At 52.1% G+C, this 20242-nt stretch overlaps 1 protein-coding gene across 1 annotated transcript in view; it reads left to right on the forward strand.

The window, feature by feature from the left end:
• Nucleotides 1–1716: 1716 nt before the first annotated feature.
• Nucleotides 1717–20242, forward strand: part of Stx1a (syntaxin 1A) — a 28831-nt gene continuing 10305 nt past the window's right edge. Inside the window, exons 1-3 of the mRNA XM_052753959.1 lie at nucleotides 1717–2001; nucleotides 16985–17062; nucleotides 17358–17457. Coding sequence (XP_052609919.1) covers nucleotides 1732–2001; nucleotides 16985–17062; nucleotides 17358–17457 — 448 coding nt within the window. The 5' untranslated portion in view covers nucleotides 1717–1731. The remainder of the gene's footprint in view (nucleotides 2002–16984; nucleotides 17063–17357; nucleotides 17458–20242) is intronic.

A 20242-nucleotide genomic window follows, 5' to 3' on the forward strand; every position in this document is an offset into this window, starting at 1 on the left:
TGTGTCTGTGTGTTTCTACTCTGTAACGAGATGCTGGCAGGGGACTAAAAGGTCCATGTCTGCCGACTGGCACACCATTCACATTTTCCCACAGGTACTGCTTTTCCCTGGGCCCGGGTCTGAGCAGCCTGGCATTTGAACTCTGGAGTGGAGGCATGAGGAAAAGGGTGGGGTAGGGAAGCTTTTTTTTTTTTTTTCCCCAAGAAAGAGTTTCTCTGTGTAGCCCTGGCTGTTCTGGAACTCGCTCTGTAGAGCTGGCTGGCCTTGAACTCACGGAGATCCATCTGCTTCTGCCTCCTGAGCGCTGGGATTAAAGGCATGTGCCACCATCGCCTGACTGAACATTTTTTTTTGTTTTGTTTTGTTTTGGTGAATACTCTGCTTGCATGTGTTAGGGTCCGAGAGAAGCCCCCAAGAAAGACCAACAGTCACAAAGCAATTTAGCAGGAGCGTTTATTTCCAGCATGATGGGGTGGCAAATAGTGACCCTGAAGGAGGGTTGCAAGCTCCGTTTAAGCGGAGTTAGGGGAATTCCAGGGAGGAGGGATTAATCTGGTGCTGATTGGTGGAGGAAAGATTAGTCTGGGAGCTGGTTGGTGGGAGGCTGTAGGGGCCCATTGGTTGTGGTGGGGTCTAGTGTTTAGGGACTTATTGACGAGAGGGTAGAGAAAGCAAGCTTTAGCTAGCAGAAGCCTTGGGGCAGGCATCTGCTGAACCAGCAGAAGGAGTTTGGGGTGCCTGCTGAGCCAGCAGGAGGCTGGGGGGGGGCACCTGTTGATTGGTTGCCCCTAAGTTGTGGTTTTCCTGAGAATTGCTTGCTCAGCTCCAGCCTGTTCTAGTGAACTGAAATTAAGGCCTGGTGCCTGTCAGGGCTGCCAGGGGAGCCTGTTTGGCCCTGGTTCAGCCACCAGGTCCTTTCACATGTAGGGCATGCCAGAAGAGGACATCAGATCCCATTATAGATAGTTCTGAGCCACCATGTGGTTGCTGGGAATTGAACTCATGACTTCTGCAAGAGCAGCCAGTGCTTTTAACCGAGGCGGGCCAAACATTTTTATCTTTATTATTGTATGTAAAGAGAAAGTCAGTGGTCCTCAATCCAACGGATGAGCTGAGAAACCCTGGGACAGGAGGCAAGGTCCTGGTCTGGACAGGAGAGAGATGGGAAGGCTGACCACTCTAGAGAGGGATTTTTTATTTTATTTTATTTTATTTTATATTCACTCATCCCCCTGCCTCCTTTGTGTGGTTCTACATAGGTGTGCCATATAGATCAGAGGATAACGTATAAGAGTTGATTCTCTTCTTCCATTACGTGGGTCCCAGGTATAGAACTCAGATTTTTAGGCTTGGTGGCAAGCACCTTTACCGGTTCAGCCATCTCAGGACTGGATGGAGGTCGGGATTTTGACTTGTGGAAGAGAGGGGATGCTAGAGGTCCTGAGGTAGTCCACTCAGGACGGGACTTTCAAACCAGGCAGGGAGCCTCATGCCTGCAAACCCTGGACTCTGGAGGCTGAGGCAGAAGCAGGAGTTCAAGGATAGCCTGGGTTACACAGTCCTTTAAAACAAAGTGGGCCTCTACTCCAGCAAATCCAGGGAATGGGAAGGGCTCTGAAGGTCGGGATCCAGGATCTGGATTAGAGACACTGGGTGGCTGAGCAGAGGTGGAGGCTGGGGCAGGGGAGGGCGAGGGAGTTGGAGCCATGTTGAGGGAGAGATCACTGGCGGATGCGGGGAGGTACCAGAACCCGACTGCTAGATTTGTACCCTTTGGGCTCCCCGGGGGCGGAGCTCTGGGCGGGATCTATCCCGGCGCGGAAGGATGATGGGCGTGGCCATCTGGGGTTGGGCTTGGGGGTCCCAGGGACTGGGGCGGGGCGCGGGCTGGCGCTGCGCAGCCGCGGGGCGGCATCCGCGCATGCGGGGCTCACTCGGCTGCAGCCGGCGCCTACTGCCACTCCCGGGAGCATGAAGGACCGAACCCAGGAGCTCCGCACGGTGAGTCCGATCCCCGCGCGCTTCTCGCCCCGCGCCCCGCAATTCTCCACTCGGCTCCCGCAGCCCACCGGGGCGTCCACAAGGGGATAGAGGGAACCTTGCAAGCCTGGGGGACCCCCCCCGAACCCCCTTGGGAGTCCCACCCCTCCGATCCACTTCGGGTCACGGACTCGAGCTCTTCAGCACCGGGACTGATGGCTGGAACCTGGGGTCTTGAGGAACTTTTCGGGGCGCTTCTGTTTGGGGGCGATTGGAGGAGCTGTTATGGGGTTTCGGTGGCGGGATGCAAAATCGTGACCTGTTCCCCGCCCGCTTGTCGCCGTCCTTGTACTGTCCCCTGGAGGCTGAGCCTCTCGTCTCCCCCACCCCCTGCCCAGAGTTCCCCTCCCAACTCCATCCTTGGGCGCGCTGCGAAATTGAGGCCGCCGGGTGGGGGTGGCCTCTGCGGGAGCTGTCTCTTGGGGCGCCCCATCACCTGTGGCTCTCATCACCTGTGGCTCCCGATCCACCCCGGTCGTTTTAGGGATCCCCGGCTTACTCTGGACCAAACGACTCAACCATACCTACCCTTGGTCCACCTTTGGGCTTCTAGGCAACCCAAGCTGGCGTTGCCCAGACCCTTCCTGGATTTCCAGCTCTAACGGCGGCGACCTGGATCTATTTTCCTACCTGTGTGACGGAGGCCTCTGGGGTGTGGCTCTTGGGGCGGGGTTTGGAGATGAGTAGAAGGCTGCAGAATGGTTCTAAATTTGAACTGTTATCTCTGAATCCTGAGACCCCAGTCCCCTACTGTTAACACACAGGGGAGCGTCCTTCCTCTGGTCTCAGACCATAGAGGGACAGAAATTAAGCTAGCCCGAGGGAGGGTTGAATAAGGGCACTTTATCAGGGTCTCTTATCCAATTCCCCAGCTAACCATCCCCAGCGAACTCTACCCATTGATTTCTGGGAGCCCCCAGACCCCCACCCCACCCCAGCTGGGTGGCTTCCTAGATCCCTTCTCTTGTGCCCCACTTACAGCCTTTCATGGAAAGTTTTGTCTTTGTGCTTTTGACCTAATGACTGTGATTTCTGCTTGGCTTCTCCATTTGTGCCCGGATCTCTCTACCATAATACCAACCATATTTGTGCTCTCCACTCTTGCCCTTTCTCTTATTTTACCTGCAGCCGACCCCCACTTGCCTTCAGACCTGGATTATTCTTGGCTGGGTACCCAGTGCCTCATCTATTTCAAAGGAAGCAGACAGTCTCTCATGTCATATATAGTCTTTGAACATTTGCCCCAACAGTCCCTTGTCAATGCCCTCAAGTTTCCTGTGCTGTGGTTTTTTTTTTTTTTTTTTTTTTTTTTTAAATAAAATCTTTGTAGCCCAGGGTAGCTTGGAACTGTGTAGCCCAGTTGGATCTTAAACTCAGAGCAATCCTCCTGCCTCAGCTTCACGAGTGCTGAGATGACAGCATGCGCCACTGCCTCAGACTGGTGTCACCTCGAGTCAGATAGCATGTCCAGGTGATGGGTGGCAGTGCACATGGTCGTGTGTACGTCTTGGCGTACCTCGTGCGTCCATCATGGGTATTCGAGGGAACTAAGCGTCGAGGAGCACCGGCCTTTCCATATGTTTGCGTTTGGCCTATCAGCTTCCAGACTCTCTGCTAAAGGTCGAACTCAGTCACAGCAAAAGGGTCCTGCTGGTTTGTTGGAGGGGTGGCAGATCAGCTTGGGTTGTAAAAAAAAGCTTGAACCTGGGCCTGGAGAGACAGCTCAGTGGTTAAGAGCACTGGCTGCTCTTCCAGAGGTCCTGAGTTCAATTCCCAGCAACCACATGGTGGCTCACAACCATCTATAATGGGATCTGATGCCCTCTTCTGGTGTGCAGACCCATACATACATAAATAAATCTTTAAAAAAAAAAAAAAAAGCTTGAGCCGGGCGGTAGTGGGGCACGCCTTTAATCCCAGCACTTGGGAGGCAAAGCCAGGAGGATCTCTGAGTTCGAGGCCAGCCAAGCCTTGCACCACAGAGCGAGATCCAGGAAAGGCACCAAAATGACACAGAGAAACCCTGTCTCGAGAAAAACCAAACAAAACCAAAAAAGTTTGAACCTAGAGCTATGTCCCCAACACTAGCCTGGGTGGCCCCACGTGGGAATGGCTAACTTGGCTTCAAATGAACTCTATGCTCGTTCTACTCCAGCCAAGATTCAAAGCCCCTGGAGATGGTCCTCACAGCCACCCGGCCTTGTCCATGGAGGGTCTAGCTGATCTAGGCATGGCTGGGGCGAAAGAGTCTTGAGGGGCTGCTACCATTCTTAGAACTCCCTTGCTCTCGCCGGGCGGTGGTGGCGCACGTTTTTCATCCCGCACCCGGGAGGCAGAGGCAGGCAGATCTCTGTGAGTTCGAGGCCCACCCTGGTCCTGTTCCAGGACAGCCAGGACTACACAGAGAAACCCTGTATTGAAAAAAAAAAAAAAGAAAGAGGGGTTGGGGATTTAGCTCAGTGGTAGAGCGCTTGCCTAGCAAGTGCAAGGCCCTGGGTTCGATCCTCAGCTCCAAAAAAAAAAAAAAGAAGAAAAGAAAAGAAAGAAATCCCTTGCTCTCCTTGTCCTAGGGTTCCTGTTTATGAGATGTACAGAGAGACACTTGGAACTAGAAATGTAGCTCAGCTGGTAGAGTGCTTGCCTGGCATAAACCAGGCGTGTTGGGGCCACACCTGGCAGTTGTCTCAGCACTTGGGAGTTGGAGGCAGAAGGATCCGGAATTCACCATCTTTCTTGGCCCAACAGGGATTCTGATGCTAGGTAGCATGGGATATGTGAGAAAAGAAAAAGAGGAAAAACTCAGAGCCCAGCTTCTTGGGGCTTGAGAAGAGGTCCTAGGTCTTCTCAATTGTGACTGAATTTGCAGGGGCCTTTGCAGCCTGGGAGCCGGGGTTTTAAAACCACAGAGTCACCAGGGATGGAGACACTGGTGCTGATGCTGCCGGACGTATCCGTGGCATCTGTGTGCCCTCCCTCCCTGTGCCTCCTCCTCTGCCTCCTCCTCTTTCTCCCCCACCCAGCACCACCACATTTGGAAGGAAGGAGAAGGGAGCTTATTTATAAAAGTCACACTTGGGGAAGGAGCTGGCGAGCTTCCTCGATGCTGCTGCTGCTGCTGCGCTGTAGGCTGGGCCCAGCCCTCTAGCCTCCCTGCAGCCCCACCGCTCCCAGATCTGCAGATGCCCAGTGACATCGATTAGGCAGGGGCCAGCAAGGGCTCCCTGCCCCTTGCCTTGTAGCTAGGCCCACAGAGATCAGAAGCCTCACCCCTCAGAGGCCAAGACTGGTCCAGGATCACGTCACTGGGGAGAGAGTTGGGGATTAAGCTATTCTCCGGTCTCCCAAGTTTTCTTCCTTCCTTCATTTGTTTGAGAAGAGCTCATCTTCAAGTTGCTATGTCACCAAGGGTGGCCTCGAACTCCCGATCTTGCAGCCTCTACCTCCCAACCGCTAGGGTTGCAGGCACCTACCGCCATACTGATTCTCTTTTGCTTTTTTTTTCTTTTCTTCTTTTTTCATTTTTTCCCCCTGACACAGGTTTTACTTTGTATCCTAGGCTGGCCTGGAATTCATTATGTAGCCAAGGGTAGCCTCAAACTATAAGCAATTCTCCTGCCTCAGCTTCCTAAGTGTTGAGTAAGCCACCACACCCGGCTTGTATTATTATTATTATTATTATTATTATTATTTATTTTTTTTTTTTTTGGTTTTTCGAGACAGGGTTTCTCTGTGTAGCTTTGCGCCTTTTTCTGGGACTCGCTTGGTAGCCCAGGCTGGCCTCGAACTCACAGAGATCCGCCTGGCTCTGCCTCCCGAGTGCTGGGATTAAAGGCGTGCGCCACCACCGCCCGGCTTATTATTATTATTTTAATACCTTTACATTTATTTGTTTGTTTATTTATTGTGGGATGGGTGCATGTGCATGGAGGTCAGAGGACAACTTTTATGGGGTCGGCTAACTCCTTGCATCATGTGGGTCCCAAGGATGGAATTCAAGTTGTTATGCTTGGCGGCAAGCGCCCTTACCTGCTGAGCCATCTTGTCGGCCCTTAACTTTTTAATTTTTTATTTTTGAGACAGAGTCTTTCCCACACTGGCCCTTTGAGTCTACTTTTCTTTTTTTTTTTTTTGGTTTTTCGAGACAGGGTTTCTCTGTAGTTTTGGTGCCTGTCCTGGACTAGCTCTGTAGACCAGGCTGGCCTCAAAACTCACAGAGATCCATCCACCTGCCTCTGCCTCCCGAGTGCTGGGATTACAGGCGTGCGCCACCACCGCCCGGCTTGAGTCTACTCTTTTGGCCTTTCTGGTGTTGGTATTTCAGACATCGCGTGGGCAGCAGGTCTGCACCCTGATTTTCTGTGGGGTTTTATTTGTTTGTTTTTGAATTCGGAGCTCACGTAGCTGAGGTTGACCTTGAACTTCTGATTCTCCGGCCTTCACCTTCCTGGTGTTGGGATTTCAGGCGTGTACCATTGCAAAGTCAGTTTGTGCTGTGATAGGCATGGAACTTGGGGCTTCCCGCACGCTGACCGTGCAGCTCTACCAACCGAACTATGGTCCGAGCCCCGGGTCTTCATTTTCTTCTGGGGAATTTCTGGAACTGACCTCCCCCTCTCCCCCACACCCGCTAACCCCGAGTATTCCCAGACCGTTGGTCACTTCTGCTCGAGGCCAGCATGACACAGGGGACCTACTGTAAGAAGTAGAGGGTAAGTGCACGGGGACAGTCAGGGCGGATGAGAAATACGGAGTGTGGCCCAGAGGGAGCTGGACTTCCAAGAGACCATGATCCGAAAGGACGGGCCAGCTGACAAGGGAAGAGAATTTAGATTTCCCTCAAATGAAAGATTTCAGAGCCGGGTCTTCTGTGTCTTATGGTACCTGCCTGTCATCTTAGCTACTCAGGAGGCTGAGGCAGAAAAATCTCAAATTCCAGGTCAACAGGAACTTCACGGTGAGTTCAGCATCGGCACCAGCAACGTAGTTGAGATCCTGTCTCAAATACAAAATATAACATGGGAAGCTGGAGTCATGGTTCCCTGGTTAAGAGCACTTGGTGTGGCCTGGTGGTGGTGGCGCGCGCCTTCAATCCCAGCTCTGGAGGCAGGCAGAGGCAGGCGGATCTCTGTGAGTTTGAGGCCAGCCTGGTCTACAGAGTGAGCTCCAGGACAGGCACCAAAGCTACACAGAGAAGCTCTGTCTTGGAAAAAAAAAAAAAGAGAAAGAAAGAAAGAAAAACCAAAAATAAACAAATAAATAAATAAAAATAAAAAAGGAGTGGGAAGATACCAAGCAAGGCCCCTGGCATCTGGCATCCAGTGTTCCATGAGATCTAGGACAGGCAGAACTTTCTGGAAGAGGAGGCCCAGGGTTCTCTTCGTCCTTGCCCACTAGCCCCTGCTCCTCAAGGTACTGTCTCCATCCCTGTTTAACTTACCTTCTCCTCTCTTGTGTAAGATGAGCCGATATTAGCTAGGTATAGTGGCACGGGCCCGTAATCCCGGAATTTAGGAGATGGAGACACAAAGATCAGGAGTTCAAGGCCATCTTCAGCTCCGCAGCAGTTAAAGCCAACCTGGGCTACATGATCCCCTGCCTCAAAACGAACAGACAAAACAAAAACAATCAGCAGCAACAACACACCTAGAATGTAAAGCAGAGCTAACAAAATGGGTCTGACATTATCTGTCTCCCAGAGGAGGTGACCTCCTGTGTGGTTTTCCTCACCCCGCCTCAGCTCCCTGGGACAGGGTCCAGAATACACTCTATACTCGGGCACGTGTACATCTGGGATGCAGATGGAATCGGCTTACAGGACCGTCTAGTCAAACCACCTGTTTTCCGTAGTACAAATATAAGGTTGAGAACGGACCAGGGGTTTATTTAAGGACACACAGCCCAGCCCAGCCCCTTTCTGGGCTCTGTAGAAGGCACTGAGCCCCGGGCAGGGACTTTCAGGAGGAAGTGGAGTTACAGGGATCATCCAGCCCCGGGGCTAGGGACAGGATACTAGTCAGCACTTGGCAGCTTGCTTTTCTGGGGACCCAGCCTGGCTTCTCTCTGTGTACCCCTGTCTGGAGCTCGGGGCCTCTCTGCACTAGCGAGATTGACTTTGATTAGTCACTAAAGAGGAAGGGGGGAAAAAAATAGCCCTGGAGGCAGACAGTGAGGCTGGCTGGGCTCAGCCAATGAATCAAGCCCTGCTGGCTGGCCAGCTGCCATCCTCCGGCCTCTGCACCTCCCAGAACAATCACATTGGCTTCCTGGAGAAAAAGTGTCCTGGAATACGGGAGTCTCTGCCAGGAAGATCACGTAGACTGTCCGCCGCGGGGTGGTGGTGGGGGTGGGTGGGGTGGGAGTGGCAGCTCCCAGCTTCCTGCCAAAGTGGCTCTAGAGAGGTCCTGTGTTCCTCAGTTGTCTTTGCCGGGGAGGGCACTTGATTCCAGCCCTGCAATTTCCTGGCAGTCATGAGGTCAGAGGGTCAGAGGACAACTCCGGGGAGTCTGTTCTCTCCTTCCACCCCTATGTGAGTCCGGATCAACCTCAGGTTGCCAGGCCCGAGTGGAAAGGGCTCCCCACCTCCCGCTGAGCCGTCTCCCTGGCCAAGGCCAACCTTGTAACTGGAGGGTGCTGTCATCTGTACATTTACTTATTTATTTTTGTTTTTGTTTGGAAGGGGCACACGTGAACCACAGTGCGCCCATGGGAGTCAGGGGACCCCTTACAGGAAGGAGTCAGTTCTTTTTTTTTTTTTTTTTTAAATTTTTTTTTTTTAGATTTATTTATTATGTATACAGTGTTCTGCCTGCATGTATGTCTGCAGGTCAGAAGAGGGCACCAGATCTCATTATAGATGGTTGTGAGCCACCATGTGGTTGCTGGGAATTGAACTCAGGACCTCTGGAAGAACAGTCAGTGCTCTTAACCTCTGAGCCATCTCTCCAGCCCCCGAGGAGTCAGTTCTTTGTATCCACTATGTGGGTTGAACGTAGGTCCTCAGGCTTGGTGGCAAGCCACTGAGACATTTCACTTGCCCAAGGAAGGTGTGTGTGTTTTTCGAGACAGGGTTTCTCTGTGTAGCTTTGGTGCCTGTCCTGGAACTCGCTCTGTAGACCAGGCTGGCCTTGAACTCAGAGATCCTCCTGACTCTGCCTCCCAAGTATTGGGATTAAAGACGTGTGCCACTACCGCCCGGCTGTGTGAGTATGTTTTAATTGATGACTATTTTGTTGTTTGGGGGCAAGATTTTGATGTGTGGTCCAGGCTATCCTCAAACTTGTATTGATCTTTCTGCCTCTGCCTCCTGTGTGCTGGGATTGGAGTTATATACCCTGGTGTCTTTTCTTTTTTTTTTTTTTATGCCAAAGTTCTGGTGCAATTATTGTTATCTCCACCTGTGGTGTCTTAGGGTTTCTATTGTTGTGAAGAGACACCATGGCCATGGAAACTGTTATAAGAAAAACGTTTCATTGAGGAGGCGGCTTGCAGTTTCAGAGGTTCAGTCCATTATCATGGTGGGACATGGCAGTGTGCAGGCAGGCATGGTGCTGGAGAGGTAGCTGAGAGTTCTACATCTTGCAGGCAACCAGAAGTGAGCTGTCTCAGTGGTCGTGGCTTGAGCATACATCAGACCTCTAAGCCCGCCTCCACAGTGACACACTTCTTCCAACAAGACCACATCTACTCCAACAAGGCCACACCTCCTAATAGTGCCATTCCCTTTGGGGACCATTTTCTTTCAAACCACCACACATGACCTCTGTGGAGACTATCTCGTTTGTTTACAGTGCTGAAGATCAAACTCCAAGGCATTATACAGTCTAGGCAGGTGCTCTTCCACTGAACTTTGTCCCCAGCCCCTCACTGGGGATTCTAGGCAGGGCTCCACCCCTGAGCCACACCCCAGCCCCTCACTGGGCGATTCTAGACAGGTGCTCTACCACTGAGTCACATCCCCAGCCCCTCACTGGGGGATTCTAGGCAGGTGCTCTACCACTGAGCCACATCCCCAGCCCCTCACTGGGGGATTCTAGGCAGGTGCTCTACTACTGAGCCACGCCCCAGCCCCTCACTGGGGGATTCTAGGCAGGTTCTCTACCACTGAGCCACACCCCAGCCCCTCACTGGGGGATTCTAGGCAGGTTCTCTACCACTGAGCCACACCCCAGCCCCTCACTGGGGAATTCTAGGCAGGTGCTCTACCACTGAGCCACACCCCAGCCCCTCATTGGGGGACTCTAGGCAGGTGCTCTACCACTGAGTCACACCCCCAACCCCTCACTGGAAGATTCTAGACAGGTGCTCTACCACTGAGCCACACTGCCAGCCCCTCACTGGGGGATTTTATTTTATTGTGTGTATATGTATGTGTGTCTGTATGTGGATATATGCATGTGTGTGCAAGTATCTTAAGGTTCTAGAAGAGGGTGTCAGATCCCCTGGAGCTGGAGTTACAGGCCCTTGTGAGCTACCCAGTGTGGGTGCTGAGTACTGAACTCAGTCATCTGGACGAGCAATATTGAGTTCTTAACTGCTGAGCCATTTCTCCAGCCCCCTGGAAATGGAATTTTTCACCCCTCCCCTAAAGGGTTCTGGATATGAATCGGTCAAAAACCAGGGGATAAGCAACAAAACTCAACAGGAAAAATCAAATGATTAGGTTTTATCAAAGAGAAGAGGGGTTGGGGATTTAGCTCAGTGGTAGAGGGTTCAGTCCTCAGCTCCGGAAAAAAGAAAGAAAGGAAGGAAGGAAGGAAGGAAGGAAGGAAGGAAGGAAGGAAGGAAGGAAGGAAGGAAGAAAGAAAAGAAAGAAAGACAAAATAAAAAAATTTAAAAAAAAGGAAGAGCGTTGGGGGAGGGGTCGTCGTCATACAGCTGCACAGCTGTGATTCCGAATTTGGGAGGGTGGAGGCAAGAGGATTTCTGTGCATTCAAGGATAGCCCGGGCTACATAGCTAGACCCTGTCTCACAGGACAAAGCAGGAAGGAAAGAAGGAAGGAAGGAAGGAGATGTTTCCATGTTTCTGGTTTGGGGGCTCTTGGGCACAGGGGGATTCCAACCTGGGAGTTTGAGGAGATGGCTCTGAAGAAGGGCAGACCCAGACCCTGGCCAGATTGGCAGCAAGACTGGTTTCTGTGCACGTCTGCCCATCGGATGTGTGGGCCTTGATCTATGCTTGCCTTATGGCTCTAGCTCCAGCCTCCATGTCAGAGTTCACCAAGTCCTTACCCTTATCCTGCCCCTTTTATGTAGTAAAAGCTAGGACCCCACCTAGGTCCTTAATCATCCAAGAAATACCTGGCTGCTCATTTGATCTTGTCCTTTTGTCTGTGACAGGGTCTCATGTAGCCCAGGCTGGCCCTAAACTTGTTATGTAGCTACTGGCGATCTTAAACTCCCGATCCCCCTGCCTCCACCACCCCAAGTGCTAAGATTAGGGACATGCACCACCACATTCGGTTTATTCGGTGCTGGGGGTCAAACCCAAGGCTTCATTCATGAGAGGCAAGCACTCGGCCGCCTGAGCCACATTCCTGGTGCATGGGTAGCCACTCTGCTCGTGTGCCATCCCCACCCCGGTCAAGACAACCAGGAAGAAGGCATGCCAGGAGAGCCAGGGTAGCCACGTTACCTGAGTTTGTGTTGGTCAAGGATATGGGAGGAACATCGTGGCCTACACCTGTAAGCCTAGCACTGAGGAGACGGAGGCAGAGAGATGGGGTTGGAGGCCAGCCCCGTGTATGGAGACCGTGGCTCAGGTGAAGCAAGAGTGAGAGGGGAAGCAGATGATGAAACAGGATACATAGGTCCTTTCTATGTCCTCGCTCTAGCCACGTGGACTGTCGGCAGGGGACAGTTTGGGCTTTTCCTTGAAAGAAAATGTTACGTGATTATAGCTTTTAAAAATTGTTTCCATTTTTTCTTTTTCTCTGTATGCATGATGCCTCTCTCTCTCTCTCTCTCTCTCTCTCTCTCTCTCTCTCTCTCTCTCTCTCTCCTCTCTCTCTGATGTGTTATGGGGGTGTGTCCTTGTCATGGCTCCAGTGTTGATGTCCGAGGACAACTTTGTGTCGTTGGTTCTGTCTGTCCACCTTTCTGTGGGTTGTAAGGATCCAACCCAGGTCATCAGGTTTTCGGGGAATGCTTTTACCTGCTGAGCCGTCTCACTAGTTCCCACCTTGTTTTTGAGGCAGGGTCTCTCCTGTTATTTCAGCAGCTGGGCTGCTTACCTGTGCTTCCCATGGGTTCTTCTGGCTCCACCTCCCTTCTCCCTGCAGGCATGCTAAGATCTCACATAATAGCCACTGCACCCATTTTTTTTTTTTTTTTAAGTAAATATGGATTCCAGGAATTGAACCCAGGCCATTGAACTCAGGTCATGAGGGCAAGCTCTTTGACTGAGTCATTTTGCCAGTCAGCCCTGGATGGATCATCTTGCTATATTAATAGAGTTAGACCATCTTGGTCATATTTTTTTAATTTCTTTTTTTTTTATTTTTATTTTTATTATTTTTTTTTTATTTTTCAAGACAGGGTTTCTCTGTGTAGCCCTCCCTGGCTGTCCTGGAACTCACTCTGTAGACGAGGCTGACCTCGAACTCAATGATCGTCTGCCTCTGCCTCCTGAGTGTTGGGATTAAAAGCGTGTGCCACCACCGCCCAGCTTGGTCAGCTTTTTTGACCCCACTCCGACTACAGTAGATTCAGTTTGTGTACTGTCCTAGAGAGGACAGAGGCAGAACAGAACAAGTTGAGAGCCTCTGGAGAAAGAAAGGAATGCATGCTGGAGTTGAGAAGAGAAGGGCGGGGAGAATGCTGGCGAGACCGTTAGCGCTCTGATAGTGCCACCCTAGGGAGAAGGCATGACCAGGTTCTTTATAGCAGAGAGCCGAACCCCAGGAAAGCAAGCAGGCCACCAACAGTGGGGCCTTCCAGAAATAGCCAGTGCTGCCTGGCAAGGGTAGTAATGGAGCATTCTGTCACAGGAGGTGATGGGGCTGGGCGTGACTCCTCAGGTCCCTGATGGCAGGGGTGTATGGCTGTGGCTCCCATCTGCATGTGAATAGGGTATGGGAAACCGGAGGAATGAGGGGCTTATTAGAGGAAGAGGTTCCCTGATAGAGGCAGCATCTGAGAGTGAGGGGATGGTTGGCTTCATGGAATCGGAAGTACAGGGGAAACAGAGTGGATTACAGGGGCAGGAAGACATTCACAGGAGCTGTAGGTAGGCTCCAGGATATGGGTAGAAACTGGTTCTAGCGAGAAGTCCTGAAGGAAGGAGGCAGTGATGGCTAGGTTTAACGATGTCAACTTGATACAACCTGGGAAGAGACTCAGTCCTTCAGATGGTCTGTATTGCCTTCGCCCATGAGCAGGTCTGTGTTAAATTTATGCGGGAAAACCCTGCCCATTGTGGGTGGCACCATTCCTTAGGTCCTGAACTGAGTAAGAGTGGATGGTTGTGAGCCACCATGTGGGTGCTGGGAACCAAACTCAGGTCCTCTGCAAGAACAGCAAGTGCTCTGAACCACTGAGCCATCTGTCTGGCCCTTCTCTCTGCTCCTTACTGGATGTCATGTGACTGGCTGGCCCTCTCAAGCTCCCGCCATTGTGGCTTCTCCACAGTAATAGGCCGTAACCTGGAATCGTGAGCTAAAGTAAACCCTTGCCCTGCCAAGGTGGTTTTTCTCAGGATTTCACAGTAGCTTGAGAGGAAGTGAGGACAGAAGCTGAGAGAACTTGCGAAAGGTGGTTCCTATGGGTTCCCCCCTCAGGGTACTTGAGAACCATGCTAGGTTTGGGATGTCAGACCCAAACCCTCTGATTGGCTGTGGGGCCACTCTGAACGGCACCTTCAGAATCTCTCCCAGGCCCTTCCTTCCCGTCTTTGCCCTCATGAACAAGGTCTAGCCATACACCTGCCAGTCTCGTGTCTAGCTCCAGCCCTTGGGAGGGGGTGGGAATAGCAGGACAGGCTCTAGAGAGATCGAGTGCCTGTGTGAGGGACGGCAAAGTGAGGGACAGAGAAGTACCAGCCCAGCCCCAGGAGTTCCAAGGGTGGAGCAGGGGGGCTCAGAAAGGCCAGCACCCAAGTTCTGAGGTACTTGGTTAGAGCCCAGGGTTGTGTGCATTCTAGGCTCTCTACCAACTGAGCTTTTTTTTTTCAGTGTTATATTTATTATTTTAAAATTTTTAGTATATTTGTATATCTTTGTGTGGGTATGTGCACTTGAGTGCAGGTGCCTGCAGAGTCCAGAAGAGGGCGCCAGATCCCTTTGAGCTGGAGTGACAGGTGATTGTGAGCTGCGTGTTGTGGGTGCTGGAAACCAAAATTTTGATCCTCTCTGTAAGAGAAATATGAGCTCTTAACTGATAAGCCATCTCTCCAGCCCTGTTTTAGTTTTTTGAGACAGGATCTCATGTAACCCAAGCTGGCCTTGAACTCCCCAAATAGCTGGGGATGACCTTGACTCCTCCTCTTGCTTCGGCCTCTGGAGTATTGTTGGGATTACAAGCACATGCTAGCCTGCCCAGCTTTAGATATTCTCAGATAAGGAAACTGGAAACTGGGCATGGTGGTATATTCCTGTAATTCTAGCACCTAGGAGGTGGAAAGATCAGGAAAAAAGGCCACCCTCAGCTTCATATTGAGTTGGTGGTTAGTTTGGGCTACATGAGACTCTGACCCAAAAGTGAAAATAAAGGAGCAGGCAGTGGGTAAAGGTGCTTGCTGTTGGGTTCAAACCCCAGGATCCATATAATGGAAGGAGAGAACCAACTTCTACAATTTATTCTTTGACCTTCTGAGTGCAGGAGTATACCTACCCATGCATGGTGTAAGCATGCATGCCTGTATATACCACAACTATATGTAATTTTTGTAACTGAAATGTTTTAAGTGAATAGGAAAAAAGCAAAAGAGAGCCGGGCGGTGGTGGCGCACGCCTTTAATCCCAGCACTCGGGAGGCAGAGCCAGGTGGATCTTTGTGAGTTCGAGGCCAGCCTGGTCTACAGAGCAAGATCCAGGAAAGGCGCAAAGCTACACAGAGAAACCCTGTCTCGAAAACCAAAAAAAAAAAAAAAAAAAAAGAAAGAAAAAAGAAAAAGAGACGGAACATTCTCCACCTTTCCCGTCTTTTTCTGGGTCCCAGAGCTTGTCAGAGACTGAACAGCACACACCCCAATTCCACTGCTCAGGACCTGGCTGGCTGCATAGTGATAGGGAACAGAGCTCTTACAGGCTGTGCCATGCCTCAGTTTCCCTAAGGTGTGTCCTGTATGACTCAACTCCACAGCCAGGAATGGCCTCTGAGTGTGACAATAGTTCCCAGTGTCTCCTTGTCTATGGGTTGGGGGAGGGATGGCCACCTGGTGGAGTCCACAGGCACTCTGAGGAGAAGGAGCAGAGCGGGGGGGGGGGGGGGGTATTTTAGCTGCCCGGGGGAGGAGGTGTGATCTCTAGATGGGAGGAGGCCCCTCAGCGCTGCCTCCAGAAAAGCTTCTCGCCACCTCTTCTTGCATTCGGTTGGGTCCTGCTTTGACTAGGTAATGGAGCCCAAGAAAATGCCTGTGTCTTATTCTTCTAAGTCCTCTGCCCCTCGAGACAGTTCTCACGATCCCCATTTCACAGAAGAGCATCAGTCTTGGAGGGGTGGTATGTCCCTGAGCCAAGCCTACTCATCGCCTCAACTTAAGTCATGTTGAGAGAGCAGACAGTACCCTCTGTCATCAGGTACTGAGCAGTGAGCCATGGCTGAGCCCTGAGCTCCTGACCCAAAGGTGATAGTTCTTGTCCTAGGTCACATCGGTGTACCTTGGCTGTGGGGAAGGGACATTGAACTATCCGGCTCGTGACCCTGGCTGACTCCAGGTGTTGTTAAATAGGATTGACCATGGCCAGGGCTGGGGAGAGTGCTCCGCAGTTAAAAATGCTTGCCACACAAACAAGAGAACCTGAGTTCGGATCCCCAGAGCCCGTGCCATGTGAGTGTGGAAGCCTGCCTGTGTGATTCCCGCCTCAGAAGGAAGAGACGGGGCATCCCTAGAGCAAGGGGGCTAGTAAGCCTAGGCCATATCTAATCGGCAAGCTCTGGGCTTGATTGAGAGACCCTGCCTCGATCAATAAGGGGGATGAGCAACTGAGGACATCAACTTCAGGCTTCCCCATGTATTTGCACCTCCAGACATACAAATACACATAAGCACACGCACATCACACACACACACACACACACACACACACACACACACACACACGAAAATGGAAAAGGAAAAAAAAAAATGGCCATGGCCAGAAGACAAGCCTAGTTTAATTATTCCCTGGCTGATGATTGTGGTTTTTATATGGCTGCTTTTGGGACACTGGGACCCACAGGTCTTGGAAACTCTGAGCTCCGTTTTAATTGAGAAGCAGGCACGGTGGCACACACCCATAATCCCAGCAGTCAGGAGGCTGAGGTAAGGTCAGGAGTTGAACCATAGCCTGGCCTATAAACTGAGACACTGTCTAAACACAGAACAGAACCGACCATTGGGTCTGGAGAGTAGGAAGCCGTGGGAGTCTGTCAGGCAACTTTTGGAGACCCCAGTGGGACTCAGGGCTCAGTTAACTCGGGCAGCAGCCTACTGGTTGGCTTCAGGCTTAGGGACCACTGGCATGGTTACCAAGTTTCATAGCTACTGGAAGGGGACATGACTCTGTCACCCGCTTGACACTTGACAGGCAGATCTTCTCTACTGTGCTGGGTGCCTGGGGATCCTCCAGGGGGCAGTGTGGCTGGAAACCGGGGCATGGCTTGTCTGTCCTTGTTCCTGCCCAGAGACTCCCAAGAGAGCGATAAATGGCCAGAGAGCCTCATTGTGCCTGTGTGTGAAGAAGGTTCATCGTTAAGGGTCCCAGGGGACCCACACATGTCCACTCACATGTATATAACCTTGTCCAGGCCAAAGACAGCGATGACGATGACGATGTCACTGTCACCATGGACCGAGACCGCTTCATGGATGAGTTCTTTGAACAGGTAGGAACCAGCCTGCTCTGTGTCTCCTCTTTGCACCTGCTAGTCCTCACCTAGGAGCTGGTGCAGGACTCTCTTACACCTATGCCTCCCCCAGCCACTCCCGCTCCCATCTCCCCACCCCCAACCCCGGGCTCCAGTGTGAGCCAATTTGAGGGTGGATTAGGTTGATGCTAAGCAAAGCAGAGTCCTTGCTTGGGACTTCCTGGGAGCTGTCGCCCAGCTCCCGCTGCTGGCCCATCTTTCCTCTGATTCCCTACTCTGTTTTCCTCTAACCTCCCTGACCCGGGTCCCCCAGGTGGAAGAGATCCGGGGCTTTATCGACAAGATTGCCGAAAACGTGGAGGAGGTGAAGCGGAAACACAGCGCCATCCTGGCCTCCCCCAACCCGGACGAGAGTGAGTGAGAGTCCGAGCCCGAGCCCGAGCCGCCCTACACTGGGGTGTGACGGGCAGTGGGGTGTTTGACCTGCTCGTGCAGAAGACAGGGCTCCTTGCACTGGAGTTGAACTAGTCTGTGTCTCCTGTCACTGGGAGACCATGACCTACTGTGAAGATTGCCATGGCTGGGGATGGCAGTACCCACCTGTGATCCCAGCAGGTGGTGGTTGGAGGGTCAGGAGTTCAAGGGCATCCTCTACTACAAAGAGAGTTCCAGGCCAGCCCTCACCCTCCCCAGCTACCTGGGTTTTCCCTAAGGGCACAGGGATGGCAGGCAGCTCTCCTGGGATGTTGGGAAGGAGGGTCCATGCATGGATGGATGGATGGATGGATGGATGGATGGATGGATGGATGGACGGATGGATGGGATGGATGGATGGATGGATGGATGGACAGATGGATGGATGGGATGAATGGATGGATGGATGGATGGATGGATGGATGGGATGGATGGATGGGGGAAGGGTAGATGGAGGGGGAGATGGAATGGATGGATGGATGGAGGGATGGGATGGATAGATGAAGGGATGGGATGGGGTGGATAGATGGTGGATGGATGGATGGATGGATGGATGGATGGATGGATGGACAGACAGACAGAAGGACAAAGTAAGTTGCCTGATGCCCAGCCCAACCCCACCCTCCTTGACTCCCCAGGGAGCAGATGGCAACTCTGAGGTGGTTCTCTGACAGAGCAGGCAAAGCTTCCTGCGAGATCTGGCACCCTGCCTGATTAGTAGCCCAGAGCCCCACATTCTCGTGGCTCCAGGAAGTCGGTCACCTGTCTCCCTTCACACAGGGAGCCATTGTGTATCTAGATCCTACTCAGCCCTAGACAGGGTCCCTTGACCTGGCCTTTGGCCTTCACACTCCTGTTGAGGGGTGCATGCGTGCGTGCGTGCGTGCGTGCGTGTGTGTGTGATGGATGTGAGGTGTGTTTGGCTACATGTGCCCATATGTGGACATGCAGGCCCAGAGCAAACTGTCAGGAGTTGTCTTTGTCCTCTTTTGCTTTTTATTTTGCTTGTGTTTTTTTTTTTGTTTTGTTTTGTTTGTTTTGTTTTTTGAGATAGTGTCTCAATCAGGTGGTGGTGGTGCACACCTTTAATCCCAGCACTCAGGAGGCAGAGGCAGGTGGATCTCTTTGAGTCCGGGGCCAGCCTGGTCTACAGAGCAAGTTCCCGGGCTGCACAGAGAAACCCTGCCTCAAAAAACCAGAGCGGGAGGGCAGCCCAAGCTAGCTTCTATTATTTTATTATTAGATTTATTTTATATGCAGAGTGTCTCGCCAGCATGTATGTATGTGCACCATGTGTGTTTCTTGTGCCCATGGAGGTCAGAAGAGGGCACTGTGTCTCCTGGAACTGGATGATTGTAAACTACCATGTGGGTGCTGGGAACTGAGCCTGAGTCCTCCTAACCACTTGACCCATCTGTCCAGCGCTCTCTCTCTCTCTCTCTCTCTTGGTTTTTTGAGACAGTGTTTCTCTGTGTAGTTTTGCTGCCTGTCCTGGAACTCACTCTGTAGACCAGGCTGGCCTCGAACTCACAGAGATCCACCCGCCTTTGCTGGGGTTAGAGGCTTGCACTACCCACCGCCTGGCTTGGCTGGAATTATGGGCACGTGCCACCACACCTGGTAATCTGTTGGGACAGTGATTGCCACATTGATATTTAGCAGGGCCCAACCAAGACCCTCTGCCCTAGAGGGTTTCACCTGCAAGCCCACGGAGGCACTGACTGGCCAGTCCTCTGTCTCATGGACCCAGGCTGGCCAGCCACTCATACGTGCCTGCCCTCCATGGTCACTAGTGGCTGGAAGCTTGCTATCCTGTGTTTCTGTGTCCTCTGGGAGGTCCCAGGCCCTGTGGCTCACAAAAGACAGGGGGGAAGGCTTTTATATCAAGCATGTGTCCCACATCCAGTACCCCTCACCCTCTGGGCCAGAATAAGGCTCCCTCTGGCCCTTTGGTTCAGGATGTTTGAACCAAGAGTTGAGATAGCAGCTGTGCTGTACCTGCCCCCTGGGAAGGCAGGTTGAAGCTTTTGGGACCTAAGGAGACATCCTAGGAGGGGAGGGGAGGGAAGGACCACCTGGGCTATGGAAAGGCAGGCATTCATCTCACTTCATCCCTTTTCCTAAAGATTTGTCCCCGATGGCTGCAGTGATGTACCCATCTATGTTTCTGATTATCTAGGTCACCGTGTGTCCTTGTGTGGGCTGCATAATATGGTAATTTTGTGGTGGGAGGAAAGCAGTGAGCTTTGGATGGAGTGCTTGGCTAGCATGCGCAAAGTCCTGGGTTCAATCCCCAGCTCCCGGCAATTGGGACATGGTGGCACGTGTCTGTAGCCATCCTAGCACTCTGAAGGTAGAGATGGGAGATTAGGAGTTCAAGGTCATCTTTGGCTACACAGTAAGTTTCAGGATAGCCTGGGCTATATGTGACTATATCTGAAGAGAAGTGGGGGTGGGGTGGGGACTGGCAAGGGGACCCCTCAGCTGCTGGAGGTGGGGTGGGCACACCATCCTGGAACCACACAGCTTCCTTCCTCAGCTCCCGTGTGCCACCACTGTCCACACTTAGCCCTGTGTGGCCTACAGAGTGGGTATAGTTAGTTCCCAGGAGCCAGCAGAGCTACATGGAGATGCAGCCACTCATCAGGGGGGAGAGGGCATGCCATGGGGCCGTGAGGCAGGACAGAGCTCAGGAGGAATATGGAAATTGGCAGTGGGTCGGGG

The sequence above is a fragment of the Peromyscus californicus genome, unplaced genomic scaffold (genome assembly GCF_007827085.1).
Source record: "Peromyscus californicus insignis strain IS unplaced genomic scaffold, ASM782708v3 Scaffold_2__1_contigs__length_46816999, whole genome shotgun sequence".
NCBI lineage: Eukaryota > Metazoa > Chordata > Mammalia > Rodentia > Cricetidae > Peromyscus > Peromyscus californicus.